This window comes from Heterocephalus glaber, unplaced genomic scaffold, assembly GCF_053883595.1.
Source record: "Heterocephalus glaber isolate CG9 unplaced genomic scaffold, H.glaber_assembly_v1.0 deba00001051, whole genome shotgun sequence".
Lineage (NCBI taxonomy): Eukaryota > Metazoa > Chordata > Mammalia > Rodentia > Bathyergidae > Heterocephalus > Heterocephalus glaber.
In genome coordinates, this window is record NW_028258181.1 from 6,029 (window position 1) to 27,407 (window position 21,379).

Here is a 21,379-nt window from a genome sequence, read left to right on the forward strand (position 1 = left end):
ACAAACATCCCTTATACACAAAAGTGAGATTGCTTTCAAATGGTAGATTGCTGGTCAGAATTTTGAGTTTCAAGAATCACTCCATAATTTCCTTTTAGAAAAACAATCACCAGGAGCAGTACATTTCAGTGACTCAGAATGAGTCGCAAAACTTGTGACTTATTCAACCTTCCCAGTGAATGGAATGGTTCACTTCCAGTGAGAACGACGACTGTGTTCAAGCCTGCAGATAAAAGTTCTGCGTTCAAACCACACTGGAATTATGGAGGTGGTGATGAATGAACAATGCTGGGATTTTCAACGTGTTTCAAACATTAGCCAAGATTTTTTGAAGGAGACTAAGCTGGACTTTCTTTCTCTCAGCTGGTGCTCAATGGCCTATCTCAGCTTTCAAGAGTTTGAAACCACAAGAGACCCCAAACTGGGAAGGAATGGACCCAGTACCCATTCGTGAATAAGCCAAGTGAATCAACTTTGTCCATGCTAGAAGAGGATCAACCGCCTGAGATCGCAAATGATAGCAGCCTTCAAAGTATGTAAGAGATAATTTCAAGTCTCCATAAGCTCTGGATTAAAGTCAAGGTGGACTATGGTAAGGTTGACACAAATACAATTAAAACAAAGCAAAACCTGGTTCCATTTTCAACATCCTATCTTTGTGAAGTGGAGTTTTCTCCGGTGTCAGCAACCAAAATGTGATTACAGATGGACTGGATATAAACTATATTCTTTGAGTATCTCCATCTCCCAGATGGGAACTGCCTAGTTGCAGAAAAACAAGCTCTGGGCTCCTGCTGATTCAGCATTAGGGTGAGTTTTACAATTGTTTCATTATATACCACAATGTAAGAATAACAGAAATAAAGTGTACAGTAAATGTAATGTGATTGAATCATCCCCAAACCACTCCTCTTTCACCCCTCATCCCCAAGGTCCTTGGAGAAACCCGTACCTGATGCCCAGATGGCTGGAGATGGCTGTTGTAAAGGCAGTGCTCTAATGAAAAGGAGGGCCAACCCTCAATTCCCAGGGCCTCCTCACACATGCTAGGCCGCTGCTTGAGCCACACTGAGCTAGGCACACTCCCTGCTCCAACAGTCACTATTATTTGACAACCGGGTGCTGTTCTACTTTCCATTTAGCCTTACAAATATTTTTTTCTGGGAAAGTATGCAGAGCATTTTTAAAATTCAACTAAAAGCCCCCCTTAAAAAAAAAAAAAAGAAAAAGAAAAAGAAACATACTAGATACAATCCTAAAGGACTGAGACAGTTTAAATTAAAAATAAATTATTACAGCAAAAGATGTACTGTCATGATTCCCTTCATAATACCAGCAGCATGGAGATGTTTAAACAGTATGTACATTAGTGTCCCCAGAAACTGGGCCAAGCTGTAGCTCAGTGGGAGAGCATGCGCATTGGAACCAGGAGTTGCTGGGCTTGAGTCCGAGCACCAAGAGAAGAAACAGACAAAAGCCAAAAACTGACTACAGCGGTAAGTTCTGTGGTAGAAGAGTAATGACCAAGTGACTTGGTCAAGTAAAAGTCATGCACAGGGTTAAGTCCACTTTCATTAATACTGATATCAAACACACCCTCATTTTGTGGTTAAAATCTAAGAGACTAACAGTTCCAAATTTTGGTGGGCATACAAATCTCATATGTTGCTAGTAGGAACATAAAATTGTGGACAACTTCTGGAGATTTCTTGGGAAGTTTCTCAAAAATTTAACCACACAAGTGTCTAATACCTAGAAATTTAACTCTTAGGTAATGGCGCACCTGAGAGTTGAAAATATAAAATTTAAAAAGGGTTGGGGATTTGCCTCAGTGGTGGAGTGCTTGCCAAGGGTGCTCAAGGCTCCAGGTTTATGCCAGCACCACAAACAAACAAGCAGACAAAATAAAATAAAATAAAATCTTTAGGCTGGAGGAAAGAACCCAGACACATTAATTGTCTGGCTCTGTCCATAAGAAGTATAAGCTTGGGTAAAAACTGATCTCTCGGTGACAGGAATTCTGGCACTGGGAGGGAATTTGCCGCCAAGGGGCCCAGAAAACTTTTAGGATTGAGGGGATGGAAATATCTGATAATCTGTGTGCATTTGTCAGTGCTTATCCACCCAGAAATACAATACCTGGAAACACATCTACCTGGAGGTGCAATAATCTCATGCACGTTACATTTGATATCTCTTCAGAAGAAGTATCCCAATATGGAATAAAATGCCATGTTATTACAACTCCCTGTTGATTTGAACAGAGGATGAGGAAAGGATTTTTTGTACATTTGGAAATGTAGTTTGTGTGATGAAGTGATTCTCTGTCACTGGGGGAAAAATTACCAATCCCAGTTTTGATGATTTAATGTATCAATTCAAACATATCAGTGATGGAGAGGGTGCTACATTACCTTTCCTACTAAAACATCTTCTACATGAAGCAATTGTATTCAGGTCAATGGTAGCTCATATTTAGTGACCACTTCACTAACCTCTCTCCCCAGTCTGTTTTTATATATGTTACTCACTTAATGCTTGTGTTCCTTATGTCACTTGGTCTTCCCAGTATCCCAGGGAGGAGGAGGAGGCAGCAACTCTGATATTGGTAGAGTAGTAGTTGAAGGTGAGAAAGGTTACAACCAGCCAGGTAAAGTAAATTATTGAAGATCAGTACTAGCAGGCAGCAGAGAAAGGAGTCAAATCTGGACAATTTGCTTCTAGGACTCATGTTTTTAGTTTGTTCCCTGCCTCTCCCAAAATATTCTATGAAGGTTGCCATTTTGAAATATAGGAAATATTCACTAGGAACCAAAACCACAGTCACAGAAATAGAGACACTCCTTGTTTAACAACTGAGTTCCATGCTGCTCCTGGGGCGTTATGTGAATTGGTTGCTATATAAGAAGTTGTACACAGAATGCACATTACAGTATTCTGAGAAAAGGGATGGTCAAAGAACCTCCAACTCGATGACATTGGTTTTATTTGCATAACTCCTACAATGTAATGTATAACAGAACATAAAACTACAGTACCACACTGTACAATACAAACAGCCAAAACTACAGTACTGTGTAAACAAGGTGTTCTGTACAAAAAAGAGAAAACACTGAGGCTTTATAAATAGAACTATACCAAAAAGAAGAAAAAGGGAACAAGATGGGGCATAAGTGCAATTGGTGCTTTGTAAGCGCCCCCAAACAGTGTCAGTTGTAAGTCCAAACAGTCATTAAACTGGTACTTCATTAAATGAGAAATCTCTGCACAAGAATATTTCTTTTAATTCTTATTAAAAATGTGTTAAGCAGCAATAGCTCTCCTTCTTACATAGGTCACAGGAACTCATATAAATGTTTTCCCACAAAGAATGACTGAGAGTGTAAAAGTAAAAACTGTATGTGTCCAATCATTTTAAGATCGTCTTTGACAGCACATATATTCAAACTAGCATGATACAGAAATAACCATGGCCCCTGTTCAACGATGATGCTCACATTCCCAAACGATTGCTTGCTATGTTTGAGAATAGTGAGTATGAGGGAAGATAGTTCTTGGGCAAAGGGCACAGAATTTCAGTTACATAGGTGTGCAAATTCAGATCTATGGTATGATATGGTGAGTAGCAGTGTAGTCTATTCTCAGGTATTGCTGCCAGTAGATTTTAAGTGTTCTCATCACAAAAAACAAAACAAAACAAAAATATATATATATGTGTGTATATATATATGTATATATGTGTATATATGTATACGTATATATATATGTGAGGTAATAGATATTTGTTTGATTCAGAAAATCCACAATGTATTAAATACAAACAAAACAAAACAAAACAAAACAAAACTGAATGTCACCAAAAGTATAGTAAGAAAAGAAGCTATATAGGATATTGTTCATTTTTATTTGTGTTTAGTGTTGAGAGAAAAAGACTTCTGATCTCCGGTATGTAAGTGAGGATTTGTAGCCAAGGGACAGGATGAGACTCGATGACCACATATCATCTCCACGAAGGTGGATGATATGGAATATAGTCCTGTGTCGAGGCAGTAGGGAAAGGGGTTCTTGCTAGGCTGAATGACTGACAGGATTCTTTGCTAAGGCTGGATTTTACAAGGAACTGCACAGGTGTACCTGGGAGCAAGTTCGGAACTCTGACTAAAGTCTAGGCAGGTGCATCATCTGTGTCAGAAGTTCAAGAAAAGGGAAATTTACCTGTGGTGTGCAAGGTCAGAGTACAGGTTATTTCTGGAAGAATGGAAAAAAGAGTGATATTAACTGTAGCAAAGTAGTTAAGGTTGTTGTTTAAAAGATAAGGGGCAATATATATTTCTTTTTAGCAGGAAGGTCAGGTTAAGTTACAGTGGTCTCTGGAATAAATTAGTCTGTAAAATTAACTCCCCCCTACATACCTTGACCTGTCTTTCAAGGATGCAGTAATTACCTCTAATTACCATTTTGGGTTTTATTATTTGAAGGATCCTGTTTTAAAAGAGTCTTGAAATGTATGTATCAGAAAGTTGGGTTTTTTCACACAGGTACTTGACAATAGATTTATTTTTATTCTGAGTAATGCTTTTCTTTGTGAAATGCCACTTTTCTATTTTACACATGAATTTTAAGAGTTGTCTGGCTTAAATTTTCATTGAAAAACTCACCTAAATAACTAGTTTGGGTCTCTCTCCCCCCATCCCTTTCTCCATTAACAATAGTGTCAGGATTCTCTAGTTTTGGTGCTGTAAGCTGAAAAGTTAGTTGACAGGAGGAAAGAAAAAGGAGATTTCCTTGTTAAAAGTCAGTTTTCAGGAGACAGGCAAAATGATGACACTCATTATAGACAGAAGGAGTAAGAGAACTTAAAGATTTTATTTTCCAGCAGATACTGTAATTGATTTGCAGTCAACATCAAAACATACAGAATTATGCCCAGTAAAGGAAATGAATTGCAAGTGGAGGAGAAAACTGGCTTTTCCACAGCCGGGGTTGAGGGGATACATTAAAAATTGCCCGACAACGCGACAGTTTACACATCCTTTGTCACCTATCAGCAATTTACTGAGACCTGCAAAATACCTGAAAGACCAGTGAGAGACACATAGTCTACAAGGGACTGCTTTTACATGCTCAAGAAGGCACCCCTCCCAACTTAATTTTCCTGTGTTTCTCACCACCGGATCTGTGAGTTGCAGCACTAAAAATAAAGACCCATGTGCTTAATTGTCAAGTTAGTATTCTACTAAGCAATCATAAATATGAGTTGAATCACCTCTTCAAAGTCTTAATTCTTTATACTTTAGTTGAACGTGTTTACATACCTTATTTTGAAACCCAGTCAAAGACGAATAATATTAAAATAGAGAGGAATGGGGCCTTCCTCACGGAGAGAAAGGAAATCAATATTGAAACTAAAAGCTAGAAAGTGTGGGTTGTAAATTACATTTAAAGAGAGTGTCCGCATGGCCAGGTCCCTAATTGTCCTGGGTTTGGGGAGGCGCTGTGGCACTTCTGTTGCAGCAACGAGTTGCCTGTGCCCACAGGCTGTGAGTGGCTCAGCCTTAGCTGGTTCTCCCGTCCTGAGTGCTTGGCCTCAGCAAAGCGCTCCCAGCAGGACAAGGCATACAGCGTCTCCTCCAAGTGCGTCTGGCCGCCAGGGTTTAGGGTGGGATCTGAATGCAGCAAATTGGTACTCTGCTCTAGCATCTTAGCCTTCCGGCGGGGTCGATACTTATAGTTGGGATATTTCTTTCTGTGGACGGCCTGCAGTCTCTGGGCCTCCTGGAAGAACGGCCATTTTTCGGCTTCTGTAAGCATTTTCCACTGGCACCCCAGCCGCTTGCTGATTTCTGAGTTTTGCAACTTGGGATGCTCTAGAGCCATCTTGCGCCTCTGGTCACGAGACCACACCATGAATGCGTTCAAGGGTCTCTTCACCCGGTCCACGGTGCTGTCTTTATGGTTGGCTCCTGTTTCATACTGATAACCTGAGCAAGCATTGCCCTTCCGAAGGTAGAGGCAGTTTTTCCCGAAGGTGGTGACGTCTCCTTGCTGCATGCCTGGCCTGTAGTCTTTGCTTTACAATATTTTGAACTTTGTAGAAGTATATGAGTGCACGTTTAAAGAAAAAAAAAAAAAAAGCAGAGTCAAAGGAAACCCAACACACATGCCCTCGGAAACTTACTTTACAATTGGAGGATTCAAAATGTATTTCCAACAGAGAATTTGTTACTTTAAGGATTGTAATGAAATCCTCATTTCTCCTCCCCCAGCACCTCCCTCAACCACCTGTCATCTCACTTCTCAACTAAAGGATTGTAATTCAATACCATAAAGCCTTACTGTAATCAGCTCTGTAAAACTGAACTTCAGCCTTTCTCCTGCTGCGCATTTAGCAACAGACTTCCTTTCTCTTCAGCCCCAAAGACGTGACAGAATATGCAGATGGAAACCCGGGGAGGCCAGGAGCCTGGTTTGTTCTTCACAAGAAAGAGAGCTGGAGCTAACTGGAAGAGATAGCTGGAAGAGATGTGCATTGTCTTTTTGTGTTCCCCCTACTCTCTGTTCCTTACTATAAAAGACCCTTAGCCACCTGTAACTAGTGAGATGCTGATTTGAGGCAAATAGGCCCCTCTGTCTCCTCAGAGCTAGCTTTGAATAAATCCTTTGTTCTTTTTCAAAAGATACATGTCCTCCTTTGATTTGGTCAGCAGCTCGAGCGAAGGAACATGATCGTGTGAGCCTAAGTGGCCAGTTCTGTGGCCAATCTGCCATCCTGAAGACTCTGACTATTCATTCACCATAAGAATACAAAAGAAGATGCAGAGGGTGGTGAAGCCATCCTATATTCCCATTTACTCTGGAGGCAGAGGCTGAGGCAGAAGGATCACAAATTCGAGTCCTGCCTGGGCAATTTAGTGACACCTACCTCAAAACAAAAATTAAATAGGGCTGGTGATGTGGCTCAGTTGTAAAATGCCCTGGCTCCCATCCCCAGGACCAGGCAGGAGACACAGGAAGTGGAAGGAAACTTGTTTCTTACTGTTTCATATCCCTGCCCATCAAAGTATGGGGGCACAGCAAGGAGATAATTAGCAAATTATCACTATAAATATATGTGAATGTTATGTTTAAAACTTCTAAGCTTTAATCAAACCTAATTCTGTTAATCATACACACATATGCATGCACCATTGGATACTGAAGTTACAGTAATTGTCATCCTTGTTTCTTCACTTCTACTTGAAGAGACATTGAAATTCTATGTAAATTTCTGACTGAAAAATACTAGGGAATTCCGTGCTATTATGTAGGCTAACAAATGTAAAAGAGAATAATCATATACTTTGAAAGATATTTAAAGGCCAACTTCTGGAACAACTAACATCCAACTTTTTAGGTGTGTGATTTAAAGAAAATTCAGAGGGCCTTGAAACACAACAAGTGGTAACAATCAAGTGTTAGACAATATTGAAAAGGGACTATATATTTTGCTGTTGTTGACTAAACAATGGTATGCTCTTGAAGCCAACCTTTTCACTTGCACATGCTAGCAATTTAGAAAAGTCTTTTACAAATCTACATTAAAATTCTACCCACAAGTCATCAATTTATCATCTACTGTACTACAGTTTAGAAATACCTACTTCGAAACTAAACAGTCATGCTGGTCAGGTGTTGCAGATCTGTAATCTCAGCTACAGGTGAGGCTGGGGCAGGAGATGGACAGTTCCAGAGCAGCCTGAGCTACCTGATAAGACCCCACAAACACAAACACAAACAAAAAGAAACAAGCAAGCCTACAGATACAGGTCGGTGAAGTGCCCCTGGATTTGATCACCAATCAGGGGCAAGGGTGGGGAAGACTGAAAAGGTCATGACTGACTAAATGAAATATACTACCTCACCAAATAAATCTTCAAGTCAGATGTGGAAAGTTATGTCCGAAGAAATGGACAAAGAACTATACTGGGAAAATCCTCCTCACCATCAGCATCCAGGCAAGTCTGAAAGCACTCTTTGGAAAACAAGGAGTCTTGCACAGAACACGGTCTTTTTGAAATAAAGTCTTGCAAAGACTGAATAGAAGAAATAGTGCTAAAATTCCTAGTGAGGATGACAATAACGACGATGATGTTAAAAAAAAAAAATCCTAGAGGGCACACAAATAGCCCACACAACAAATATGGTTCGTCCAATGAATGTTATGACGGATTAATATTAGCAAGTCACAACAACTACAAGAAAATTATATTCTGTCATAACATAAATATTAGTACTCAAGATTATACTCAAGATGCAGAGAGTATTAAAAAGGAACTATATGTTTATTTAGTAAAATTTAAAATATGTGTCTTAGAGCTGGACATGCTGGCAGATGTCTATTATTCCAGGACTCAGGCTGAGGCAGGAGGATCTAAAGTTGGAACCCACCATGGGCAATTTAGCAACTTAGCAAGATACTGTCTCAAAATAAAAAATAGAAAAACACCTAGAGATGTAGCTCAATGCAAAGACCCTGGGTTCCATCCGTAGTACAGAAGAAGGAGAAGAAGAAGGATGGAGAAGGAGGTAGAGCCGAGGGGGAGCAGGAGGGGGAGGAGGAGGAGGAGGCAGAAAGCAAGGAGGAGAATGGGGGGAGGGGATAGAGGAGCAGCAGAAAGAGGAGGAAGAGGAGGAGAAGAAAAAGGGGAAAAATAATATCTTACACTGAGAGGTTACACTTCAGGGTTTGCCTGGCATGCTCAAAGCCTTGGGTTCCATCCACAGCCTAGCAAACATACAAACAACAGCAAATACATTTTTAAAATACCTTAATATACGATCAGCTCAACCACAAAAGCTGATTTTCCAAAACTAAAAAATTTGGCTTAGGAGAAAAAATACACCGTTTAAAAATCTGAAAAATAACTTTGCCTATATAAATAATAATGATGATGTAAGTGATTAATATTACTACTACTGCCAATAATAATAATAGTAGTGGTAATAATAATAATAATAATAATAATAAAATATTGAAATAATCCAGGGCCTGTAATCTGAGCACCCAGGAGACCAAAGCAAGAGCCAAGTGTGTTCCAGCCCAGACAGGGTGAAGTAGCAACAAAGCAAGACCCTGTCTTAAAATGGAACACACACACACGCACACACACACAGGCACAGTGTCGGGAATGCAGCTTAGTGCGATAGCTCTCTAGGTTCAATCCTCATGCTGGGAAAAATAATAGAAATAAAAAGCGAAAAAAGTGATATACCCTGTAGCATGCATTTTCAAGCCTTGAAAGCACGATACAGCTTTAGAGAGCTCAGACTCAAATACATACCAAATGATTTCATTTATCTGAAATATCTGTGAGAGTCAGAAGCGTAGAGATAGAAAATCAATTAGTGGTTCCCAAGGACTGGGAGGGGGCAAGGTAGGTGGGTGGGGGAATCTGCACTGCTACTGAGGGCAGAATTTCCCTTTTGGGGTGATGAAATATACTGGAAGTGGAAGTGATGGTTGCCCAACAGCATGAATCTACTGTTGAGCTGTATGCCTCAAACCGGCAAAAATGGTGGGTTAATATTACATGTAGTAAGTCATATTTTTCTGAAAAGTGGGTGAAAAAGGATCTCACAAACCCACTTACCTTTAAAAAAGGGAAAAGAGGTCTTATTTGGATTCATCAATCAGCAAAATGTAAACAAGATACATCAATGGTTTTCAATCTAAAGCTCCTTGTTCTCCTTCATGTCATACATTTATGCCTTGAAATATTTCTTCAGTGATTTAATTAACCAAATGAGCAAAGTAGGTTCATGTTTGGAAATGCGAAGTAGAACGGCATCCACTTTAAAAGGATAGAGCACCTTTTCTTCCTATTTCTCATTACCAATCCTTTAAAGGAAAAATGGAGGTAGGGAAGGATGGAGGATTTATTTCTGCAACATGATGTCACTATTAAACTTCACATTGACATTTCACCTCTCTCGTTGTTTTCTTTCTGTCAAGTATTGGGGATTTTGAATGAAGGTCCTTGCATTGAGGTACATTACTAACATCCTTTTTGACTTGTTTTTTGAGCAAGTACTCATTAATTTCTTAAATTCCCCAGGCTAGGCTCAAATTTGCAATTATCCTGCCACAGCCTCCTAAAATACTGGGACTGCAGGCATATGCCACCCCTATGTGGCTTCAACTCATTTCAATCTCACAACTTGGGCTCATACAAAACCAGGGCTCTGATGAGGTACAATCACATAACCAGGGCTATCACCAGGTATCATAATAACCATTCTTCCAATTCCGAGCCCTTATAACAAAGGCAAACCTATGCTTCTGAGCTCCTGGGTGTCTCCAGTTGCTGGTATACCACTATTAACAACCAAATCCCATAAGTAGTCCCTTCGAGTCCTTACTGGAATTCCTTTGTCAAAGTTCATGCAGTTTAACATACATGTAGACATAATCAAACACACAAAATTTTCATTAATAATTAAATTTTTGCCTCTCAAAAATCTGATCCTGTGAATTTGCAAATTAAACTGTGAATACTACAAAAGTGCTATGTATATTACTATATTTATTCCCAAGGCTTTTATCTCAACACCAACAAAACAAATGGTTGTCCACCTTGAATTTATGTTATGTTCTGGTGTGGGGGAGCACATTTGGATGCTGAAAAGAAAAATTTCAAACCCTAGATATGGAATGAAAATCGTCTGTGATCTTAATGCAACAAAATGAGAAGAAAGATAATGTATACAAAAGTACGAGAGAGTGGCTCCCTCAAGATATCTTTATATAAATGATGTTCTTTAAAACATTTTGTGGTCAAACAGCTGCTGGTTCACTGGGGAAAGAGGAGTGTAGTTGACCTTGAACAGAAAGGAACATGAAACAGATCTTGAGAAGGATGAAACACCACCTTCTTCTTGTAGAACACAATGAGCAAGTTAAACAAGTACTATCTGAGCTGATTAGAAAAACTACATTAGTATCCAAGCTGATTAGAAGAACTAAAAAGAATAGGGCACACTTGTACTTAAGAAGTCAAATGAAAGGAAGGGCAGAAGTTACATATAATTTTTGTTTAAGCAGCTTTTTGTTTATATATCTCAGTCTTAGCTAGCAGAGATATAAGTTTAATACTATGAGCCAGAACTGATAATGGGAAAAATGCTTCAGGCCACTCTAAATTTCTTCCTATGAGTAAATTCTTGCTTTTACAGATAATTTCCTACATTTTGAAAAGGAAAATATGATAAAATAAAAGAAAGAAAATATTCAGCTGAGGTTGGGGTGGAAAAGAAAGCAGCATTATTATAAATTCTAAACTATATACCCTAGATATGCATCTATAAAGTTCCTTTCTTTCAAGTGCCCCTGCCAAACCCTCATTAATTAGAAAATGTCTGGAAAGCTGATGTCAATGGATGTTGAAATTGATCATGTGTAAGTGAATCACATTCAGGCAGTTTGTTTGATGAAAGTCTTACCATGATGGACTCCAAGAATTAAACAGCTGAGAACCTAGCAGTTCTATAACTATTAGTTTGTACCTACCCCAGGAAAAGTTAACTCCAATTCTTTGAGTTAGTCCAAGACCTCATTTATTTGAACACACCAGAAGGGTTAAAAATAAATTATTCAAAAGAAAAACTGACTCTAAAGTTGAAAAAAGGAAATACATGTTAATTTCAAAATTAAAAACCTTGCTTTTAGAATTATTGCATGACATCTTTTAATTTATTTCTTTGTGATCATTCATAAATATTTAAATCTTGCTGTTGTATACACTATTTACTTTCTGTTTTGTTGCTTGCTCTTTGATGCCCTATCATTAGACTAAAAGAAAACAGAACAATGCAATGCAGCGCAGCCCAGAGAGAAGCAGCAGGAGAAATGGAGTCATGACTTGTCTTAGGTCAGGTTAGGTCTAGCATAAGACTTGTACCACATATATTTTGATGGGAATGACCTGAGATAAAAGTCTTGGGAGTAAATAGAGTAATATCCACAGGATTTTTGTGGTGTTCACCCTTTAAAGATTCACTGGGTCAGATTTTGAGAGCTAAAAATTTAATTAATAATGAAAATTTTGTGTGTTTGATTATTTGTACATGTATGTCAAACTGCACTAATGTTGACCAGGGAATTCCAGTTAGGACTGCAAGGGACAGGTAACCAGTGAGAATAAACTATAGTGCAATTGAATAATCAAAATTAATTTTCTTCAAGTCTTATTTTAATTTGAAAAAGAAACAAGGTGCATCTAAAATTATGTGAATCTAATACCTTCTGAGCCAAATCCTAGAGGATAAAATGAATCTGTTAGTTTGGCAACCAATAGTCTTAGCCAACCCCATTTAAATTTAATATTGACAGGACTATTCAGCAATGAGTTTACACAAGTGCCCTTGATTAGTGTAAAAGTGTGGAACAACTGTTGAGAAGTAGTCATTAGAGGACATAAAAGGTTGTGGTGATACAACAGAAGTTCTTAAACTTTTTCTAAGTTTGTTCTCTTGTGGAGAACAAAATCTTATAAACTCATAAACTCATAAACTCAGGGACTTATGCATGCTGGTAAAGGACTCTACCACTGAGCTACATCCCCAGGCAGTGCTTAAACTTTCTACTTATGGGATTTGGTTGTTAATAGTGGTATACCAGCAACTGGAGACACCCAGGAGCTCAGAAGCATAGGTTTGCCTTTGTTATAAGGGCTCGGAATTGGAAGAATGGTTATTATGATACCTGGTGATAGCCCTGGTTATGTGATTGTACCTCATCAGAGCCCTGGTTTTGTATGAGCCCAAGTTGTGAGATTGAAATGAGTTGAAGCCACATAGGGGTGGCATATGCCTGCAGTCCCAGTATTTTAGGAGGCTGTGGCAGGATAATTGCAAATTTGAGCCTAGCCTGGGGAATTTAAGAAATTAATGAGTACTTGCTCAAAAAACAAGTCAAAAAGGATGTTAGTAATGTACCTCAATGCAAGGACCTTCATTCAAAATCCCCAATACTTGACAGAAAGAAAACAACGAGAGAGGTGAAATGTCAATGTGAAGTTTAATAGTGACATCATGTTGCAGAAATAAATCCTCCATCCTTCCCTACCTCCATTTTTCCTTTAAAGGATTGGTAATGAGAAATAGGAAGAAAAGGTGCTCTATCCTTTTAAAGTGGATGCCGTTCTACTTCGCATTTCCAAACATGAACCTACTTTGCTCATTTGGTTAATTAAATCACTGAAGAAATATTTCAAGGCATAAATGTATGACATGAAGGAGAACAAGGAGCTTTAGATTGAAAACCATTGATGTATCTTGTTTACATTTTGCTGATTGATGAATCCAAATAAGACCTCTTTTCCCTTTTTTAAAGGTAAGTGGGTTTGTGAGATCCTTTTTCACCCACTTTTCAGAAAAATATGACTTACTACATGTAATATTAACCCACCATTTTTGCCGGTTTGAGGCATACAGCTCAACAGTAGATTCATGCTGTTGGGCAACCATCACTTCCACTTCCAGTATATTTCATCACCCCAAAAGGGAAATTCTGCCCTCAGTAGCAGTGCAGATTCCCCCACCCACCTACCTTGCCCCCTCCCAGTCCTTGGGAACCACTAATTGATTTTCTATCTCTACGCTTCTGACTCTCACAGATATTTCAGATAAATGAAATCATTTGGTATGTATTTGAGTCTGAGCTCTCTAAAGCTGTATCGTGCTTTCAAGGCTTGAAAATGCATGCTACAGGGTATATCACTTTTTTCGCTTTTTATTTCTATTATTTTTCCCAGCATGAGGATTGAACCTAGAGAGCTATCGCACTAAGCTGCATTCCCGACACTGTGCCTGTGTGTGTGTGCGTGTGTGTGTGTTCCATTTTAAGACAGGGTCTTGCTTTGTTGCTACTTCACCCTGTCTGGGCTGGAACACACTTGGCTCTTGCTTTGGTCTCCTGGGTGCTCAGATTACAGGCCCTGGATTATTTCAATATTTTATTATTATTATTATTATTATTATTACCACTACTATTATTATTATTGGCAGTAGTAGTAATATTAATCACTTACATCATCATTATTATTTATATAGGCAAAGTTATTTTTCAGATTTTTAAACGGTGTATTTTTTCTCCTAAGCCAAATTTTTTAGTTTTGGAAAATCAGCTTTTGTGGTTGAGCTGATCGTATATTAAGGTATTTTAAAAATGTATTTGCTGTTGTTTGTATGTTTGCTAGGCTGTGGATGGAACCCAAGGCTTTGAGCATGCCAGGCAAACCCTGAAGTGTAACCTCTCAGTGTAAGATATTATTTTTCCCCTTTTTCTTCTCCTCCTCTTCCTCCTCTTTCTGCTGCTCCTCTATCCCCTCCCCCCATTCTCCTCCTTGCTTTCTGCCTCCTCCTCCTCCTCCCCCTCCTGCTCCCCCTCGGCTCTACCTCCTTCTCCATCCTTCTTCTTCTCCTTCTTCTGTACTACGGATGGAACCCAGGGTCTTTGCATTGAGCTACATCTCTAGGTGTTTTTCTATTTTTTATTTTGAGACAGTATCTTGCTAAGTTGCTAAATTGCCCATGGTGGGTTCCAACTTTAGATCCTCCTGCCTCAGCCTGAGTCCTGGAATAATAGACATCTGCCAGCATGTCCAGCTCTAAGACACATATTTTAAATTTTACTAAATAAACATATAGTTCCTTTTTAATACTCTCTGCATCTTGAGTATAATCTTGAGTACTAATATTTATGTTATGACAGAATATAATTTTCTTGTAGTTGTTGTGACTTGCTAATATTAATCCGTCATAACATTCATTGGACGAACCATATTTGTTGTGTGGGCTATTTGTGTGCCCTCTAGGATTTTTTTTTTTTAACATCATCGTCGTTATTGTCATCCTCACTAGGAATTTTAGCACTATTTCTTCTATTCAGTCTTTGCAAGACTTTATTTCAAAAAGACCGTGTTCTGTGCAAGACTCCTTGTTTTCCAAAGAGTGCTTTCAGACTTGCCTGGATGCTGATGGTGAGGAGGATTTTCCCAGTATAGTTCTTTGTCCATTTCTTCGGACATAACTTTCCACATCTGACTTGAAGATTTATTTGGTGAGGTAGTATATTTCATTTAGTCAGTCATGACCTTTTCAGTCTTCCCCACCCTTGCCCCTGATTGGTGATCAAATCCAGGGGCACTTCACCGACCTGTATCTGTAGGCTTGCTTGTTTCTTTTTGTTTGTGTTTGTGTTTGTGGGGTCTTATCAGGTAGCTCAGGCTGCTCTGGAACTGTCCATCTCCTGCCCCAGCCTCACCTGTAGCTGAGATTACAGATCTGCAACACCTGACCAGCATGACTGTTTAGTTTCGAAGTAGGTATTTCTAAACTGTAGTACAGTAGATGATAAATTGATGACTTGTGGGTAGAATTTTAATGTAGATTTGTAAAAGACTTTTCTAAATTGCTAGCATGTGCAAGTGAAAAGGTTGGCTTCAAGAGCATACCATTGTTTAGTCAACAACAGCAAAATATATAGTCCCTTTTCAATATTGTCTAACACTTGATTGTTACCACTTGTTGTGTTTCAAGGCCCTCTGAATTTTCTTTAAATCACACACCTAAAAAGTTGGATGTTAGTTGTTCCAGAAGTTGGCCTTTAAATATCTTTCAAAGTATATGATTATTCTCTTTTACATTTGTTAGCCTACATAATAGCACGGAATTCCCTAGTATTTTTCAGTCAGAAATTTACATAGAATTTCAATGTCTCTTCAAGTAGAAGTGAAGAAACAAGGATGACAATTACTGTAACTTCAGTATCCAATGGTGCATGCATATGTGTGTATGATTAACAGAATTAGGTTTGATTAAAGCTTAGAAGTTTTAAACATAACATTCACATATATTTATAGTGATAATTTGCTAATTATCTCCTTGCTGTGCCCCCATACTTTGATGGGCAGGGATATGAAACAGTAAGAAACAAGTTTCCTTCCACTTCCTGTGTCTCCTGCCTGGTCCTGGGGATGGGAGCCAGGGCATTTTACAACTGAGCCACATCACCAGCCCTATTTAATTTTTGTTTTGAGGTAGGTGTCACTAAATTGCCCAGGCAGGACTCGAATTTGTGATCCTTCTGCCTCAGCCTCTGCCTCCAGAGTAAATGGGAATATAGGATGGCTTCACCACCCTCTGCATCTTCTTTTGTATTCTTATGGTGAATGAATAGTCAGAGTCTTCAGGATGGCAGATTGGCCACAGAACTGGCCACTTAGGCTCACACGATCATGTTCCTTCGCTCGAGCTGCTGACCAAATCAAAGGAGGACATGTATCTTTTGAAAAAGAACAAAGGATTTATTCAAAGCTAGCTCTGAGGAGACAGAGGGGCCTATTTGCCTCAAATCAGCATCTCACTAGTTACAGGTGGCTAAGGGTCTTTTATAGTAAGGAACAGAGAGTAGGGGGAACACAAAAAGACAATGCACATCTCTTCCAGCTATCTCTTCCAGTTAGCTCCAGCTCTCTTTCTTGTGAAGAACAAACCAGGCTCCTGGCCTCCCCGGGTTTCCATCTGCATATTCTGTCACGTCTTTGGGGCTGAAGAGAAAGGAAGTCTGTTGCTAAATGCGCAGCAGGAGAAAGGCTGAAGTTCAGTTTTACAGAGCTGATTACAGTAAGGCTTTATGGTATTGAATTACAATCCTTTAGTTGAGAAGTGAGATGACAGGTGGTTGAGGGAGGTGCTGGGGGAGGAGAAATGAGGATTTCATTACAATCCTTAAAGTAACAAATTCTCTGTTGGAAATACATTTTGAATCCTCCAATTGTAAAGTAAGTTTCCGAGGGCATGTGTGTTGGGTTTCCTTTGACTCTGCTTTTTTTTTTTTTTTCTTTAAACGTGCACTCATATACTTCTACAAAGTTCAAAATATTGTAAAGCAAAGACTACAGGCCAGGCATGCAGCAAGGAGACGTCACCACCTTCGGGAAAAACTGCCTCTACCTTCGGAAGGGCAATGCTTGCTCAGGTTATCAGTATGAAACAGGAGCCAACCATAAAGACAGCACCGTGGACCGGGTGAAGAGACCCTTGAACGCATTCATGGTGTGGTCTCGTGACCAGAGGCGCAAGATGGCTCTAGAGCATCCCAAGTTGCAAAACTCAGAAATCAGCAAGCGGCTGGGGTGCCAGTGGAAAATGCTTACAGAAGCCGAAAAATGGCCGTTCTTCCAGGAGGCCCAGAGACTGCAGGCCGTCCACAGAAAGAAATATCCCAACTATAAGTATCGACCCCGCCGGAAGGCTAAGATGCTAGAGCAGAGTACCAATTTGCTGCATTCAGATCCCACCCTAAACCCTGGCGGCCAGACGCACTTGGAGGAGACGCTGTATGCCTTGTCCTGCTGGGAGCGCTTTGCTGAGGCCAAGCACTCAGGACGGGAGAACCAGCTAAGGCTGAGCCACTCACAGCCTGTGGGCACAGGCAACTCGTTGCTGCAACAGAAGTGCCACAGCGCCTCCCCAAACCCAGGACAATTAGGGACCTGGCCATGCGGACACTCTCTTTAAATGTAATTTACAACCCACACTTTCTAGCTTTTAGTTTCAATATTGATTTCCTTTCTCTCCGTGAGGAAGGCCCCATTCCTCTCTATTTTAATATTATTCGTCTTTGACTGGGTTTCAAAATAAGGTATGTAAACACGTTCAACTAAAGTATAAAGAATTAAGACTTTGAAGAGGTGATTCAACTCATATTTATGATTGCTTAGTAGAATACTAACTTGACAATTAAGCACATGGGTCTTTATTTTTAGTGCTGCAACTCACAGATCCGGTGGTGAGAAACACAGGAAAATTAAGTTGGGAGGGGTGCCTTCTTGAGCATGTAAAAGCAGTCCCTTGTAGACTATGTGTCTCTCACTGGTCTTTCAGGTATTTTGCAGGTCTCAGTAAATTGCTGATAGGTGACAAAGGATGTGTAAACTGTCGCGTTGTCGGGCAATTTTTAATGTATCCCCTCAACCCCGGCTGTGGAAAAGCCAGTTTTCTCCTCCACTTGCAATTCATTTCCTTTACTGGGCATAATTCTGTATGTTTTGATGTTGACTGCAAATCAATTACAGTATCTGCTGGAAAATAAAATCTTTAAGTTCTCTTACTCCTTCTGTCTATAATGAGTGTCATCATTTTGCCTGTCTCCTGAAAACTGACTTTTAACAAGGAAATCTCCTTTTTCTTTCCTCCTGTCAACTAACTTTTCAGCTTACAGCACCAAAACTAGAGAATCCTGACACTATTGTTAATGGAGAAAGGGATGGGGGGAGAGAGACCCAAACTAGTTATTTAGGTGAGTTTTTCAATGAAAATTTAAGCCAGACAACTCTTAAAATTCATGTGTAAAATAGAAAAGTGGCATTTCACAAAGAAAAGCATTACTCAGAATAAAAATAAATCTATTGTCAAGTACCTGTGTGAAAAAACCCAACTTTCTGATACATACATTTCAAGACTCTTTTAAAACAGGATCCTTCAAATAATAAAACCCAAAATGGTAATTAGAGGTAATTACTGCATCCTTGAAAGACAGGTCAAGGTATGTAGGGGGGAGTTAATTTTACAGACTAATTTATTCCAGAGACCACTGTAACTTAACCTGACCTTCCTGCTAAAAAGAAATATATATTGCCCCTTATCTTTTAAACAACAACCTTAACTACTTTGCTACAGTTAATATCACTCTTTTTTCCATTCTTCCAGAAATAACCTGTACTCTGACCTTGCACACCACAGGTAAATTTCCCTTTTCTTGAACTTCTGACACAGATGATGCACCTGCCTAGACTTTAGTCAGAGTTCCGAACTTGCTCCCAGGTACACCTGTGCAGTTCCTTGTAAAATCCAGCCTTAGCAAAGAATCCTGTCAGTCATTCAGCCTAGCAAGAACCCCTTTCCCTACTGCCTTGACACAGGACTATATTCCATATCATCCACCTTCGTGGAGATGATATGTGGTCATCGAGTCTCATCCTGTCCCTTGGCTACAAATCCTCACTTACATACCGGAGATCAGAAGTCTTTTTCTCTCAACACTAAACACAAATAAAAATGAACAATATCCTATATAGCTTCTTTTCTTACTATACTTTTGGTGACATTCAGTTTTGTTTTGTTTTGTTTGTATTTAATACATTGTGGATTTTCTGAATCAAACAAATATCTATTACCTCACATATATATATACGTATACATATATACACATATATACATATATATATATACACATATATATATATTTTTGTTTTGTTTTGTTTTTTGTGATGAGAACACTTAAAATCTACTGGCAGCAATACCTGAGAATAGACTACACTGCTACTCACCATATCATACCATAGATCTGAATTTGCACACCTATGTAACTGAAATTCTGTGCCCTTTGCCCAAGAACTATCTTCCCTCATACTCACTATTCTCAAACATAGCAAGCAATCGTTTGGGAATGTGAGCATCATCGTTGAACAGGGGCCATGGTTATTTCTGTATCATGCTAGTTTGAATATATGTGCTGTCAAAGACGATCTTAAAATGATTGGACACATACAGTTTTTACTTTTACACTCTCAGTCATTCTTTGTGGGAAAACATTTATATGAGTTCCTGTGACCTATGTAAGAAGGAGAGCTATTGCTGCTTAACACATTTTTAATAAGAATTAAAAGAAATATTCTTGTGCAGAGATTTCTCATTTAATGAAGTACCAGTTTAATGACTGTTTGGACTTACAACTGACACTGTTTGGGGGCGCTTACAAAGCACCAATTGCACTTATGCCCCATCTTGTTCCCTTTTTCTTCTTTTTGGTATAGTTCTATTTATAAAGCCTCAGTGTTTTCTCTTTTTTGTACAGAACACCTTGTTTACACAGTACTGTAGTTTTGGCTGTTTGTATTGTACAGTGTGGTACTGTAGTTTTATGTTCTGTTATACATTACATTGTAGGAGTTATGCAAATAAAACCAATGTCATCGAGTTGGAGGTTCTTTGACCATCCCTTTTCTCAGAATACTGTAATGTGCATTCTGTGTACAACTTCTTATATAGCAACCAATTCACATAACGCCCCAGGAGCAGCATGGAACTCAGTTGTTAAACAAGGAGTGTCTCTATTTCTGTGACTGTGGTTTTGGTTCCTAGTGAATATTTCCTATATTTCAAAATGGCAACCTTCATAGAATATTTTGGGAGAGGCAGGGAACAAACTAAAAACATGAGTCCTAGAAGCAAATTGTCCAGATTTGACTCCTTTCTCTGCTGCCTGCTAGTACTGATCTTCAATAATTTACTTTACCTGGCTGGTTGTAACCTTTCTCACCTTCAACTACTACTCTACCAATATCAGAGTTGCTGCCTCCTCCTCCTCCCTGGGATACTGGGAAGACCAAGTGACATAAGGAACACAAGCATTAAGTGAGTAACATATATAAAAACAGACTGGGGAGAGAGGTTAGTGAAGTGATCACTAAATATGAGCTACCATTGACCTGAATACAATTGCTTCATGTAGAAGATGTTTTAGTAGGAAAGGTAATGTAGCACCCTCTCCATCACTGATATGTTTGAATTGATACATTAAATCATCAAAACTGGGATTGGTAATTTTTCCCCCAGTGACAGAGAATCACTTCATCACACAAACTACATTTCCAAATGTACAAAAAATCCTTTCCTCATCCTCTGTTCAAATCAACAGGGAGTTGTAATAACATGGCATTTTATTCCATATTGGGATACTTCTTCTGAAGAGATATCAAATGTAACGTGCATGAGATTATTGCACCTCCAGGTAGATGTGTTTCCAGGTATTGTATTTCTGGGTGGATAAGCACTGACAAATGCACACAGATTATCAGATATTTCCATCCCCTCAATCCTAAAAGTTTTCTGGGCCCCTTGGCGGCAAATTCCCTCCCAGTGCCAGAATTCCTGTCACCGAGAGATCAGTTTTTACCCAAGCTTATACTTCTTATGGACAGAGCCAGACAATTAATGTGTCTGGGTTCTTTCCTCCAGCCTAAAGATTTTATTTTATTTTATTTTGTCTGCTTGTTTGTTTGTGGTGCTGGCATAAACCTGGAGCCTTGAGCACCCTTGGCAAGCACTCCACCACTGAGGCAAATCCCCAACCCTTTTTAAATTTTATATTTTCAACTCTCAGGTGCGCCATTACCTAAGAGTTAAATTTCTAGGTATTAGACACTTGTGTGGTTAAATTTTTGAGAAACTTCCCAAGAAATCTCCAGAAGTTGTCCACAATTTTATGTTCCTACTAGCAACATATGAGATTTGTATGCCCACCAAAATTTGGAACTGTTAGTCTCTTAGATTTTAA

At 39.1% G+C, this 21,379-nt stretch overlaps 2 protein-coding genes across 2 annotated transcripts; one reads left to right on the top strand and one right to left on the bottom strand.

The window, feature by feature from the left end:
• Positions 1-4,836: 4,836 nt before the first annotated feature.
• Positions 4,837-6,279, bottom strand: LOC147828535 (sex-determining region Y protein-like). Its single transcript, XM_087209574.1, has one exon. The coding sequence runs from the start codon at positions 6,049-6,051 to the stop codon at positions 5,440-5,442; it is 612 nt and encodes a 203-aa protein (XP_087065700.1). The 5' UTR covers positions 6,052-6,279; the 3' UTR covers positions 4,837-5,439.
• Positions 6,280-16,719: 10,440 nt separating this feature from the next.
• On the top strand, positions 16,720-18,162 carry LOC147828536 (sex-determining region Y protein-like). Its single transcript, XM_087209575.1, has one exon. The coding sequence runs from the start codon at positions 16,948-16,950 to the stop codon at positions 17,557-17,559; it is 612 nt and encodes a 203-aa protein (XP_087065701.1). The 5' UTR covers positions 16,720-16,947; the 3' UTR covers positions 17,560-18,162.
• The last annotated feature ends 3,217 nt before the right edge of the window (positions 18,163-21,379 follow it).

Bases quoted from the DNA above. Each gene is read 5' to 3' on its own strand.
- LOC147828535 (XM_087209574.1), bottom strand. From the start codon at position 6,051: ATGCAGCAAGGAGACGTCACCACCTTCGGGAAAAACTGCCTCTACCTT.
- LOC147828536 (XM_087209575.1), top strand. From the start codon at position 16,948: ATGCAGCAAGGAGACGTCACCACCTTCGGGAAAAACTGCCTCTACCTT.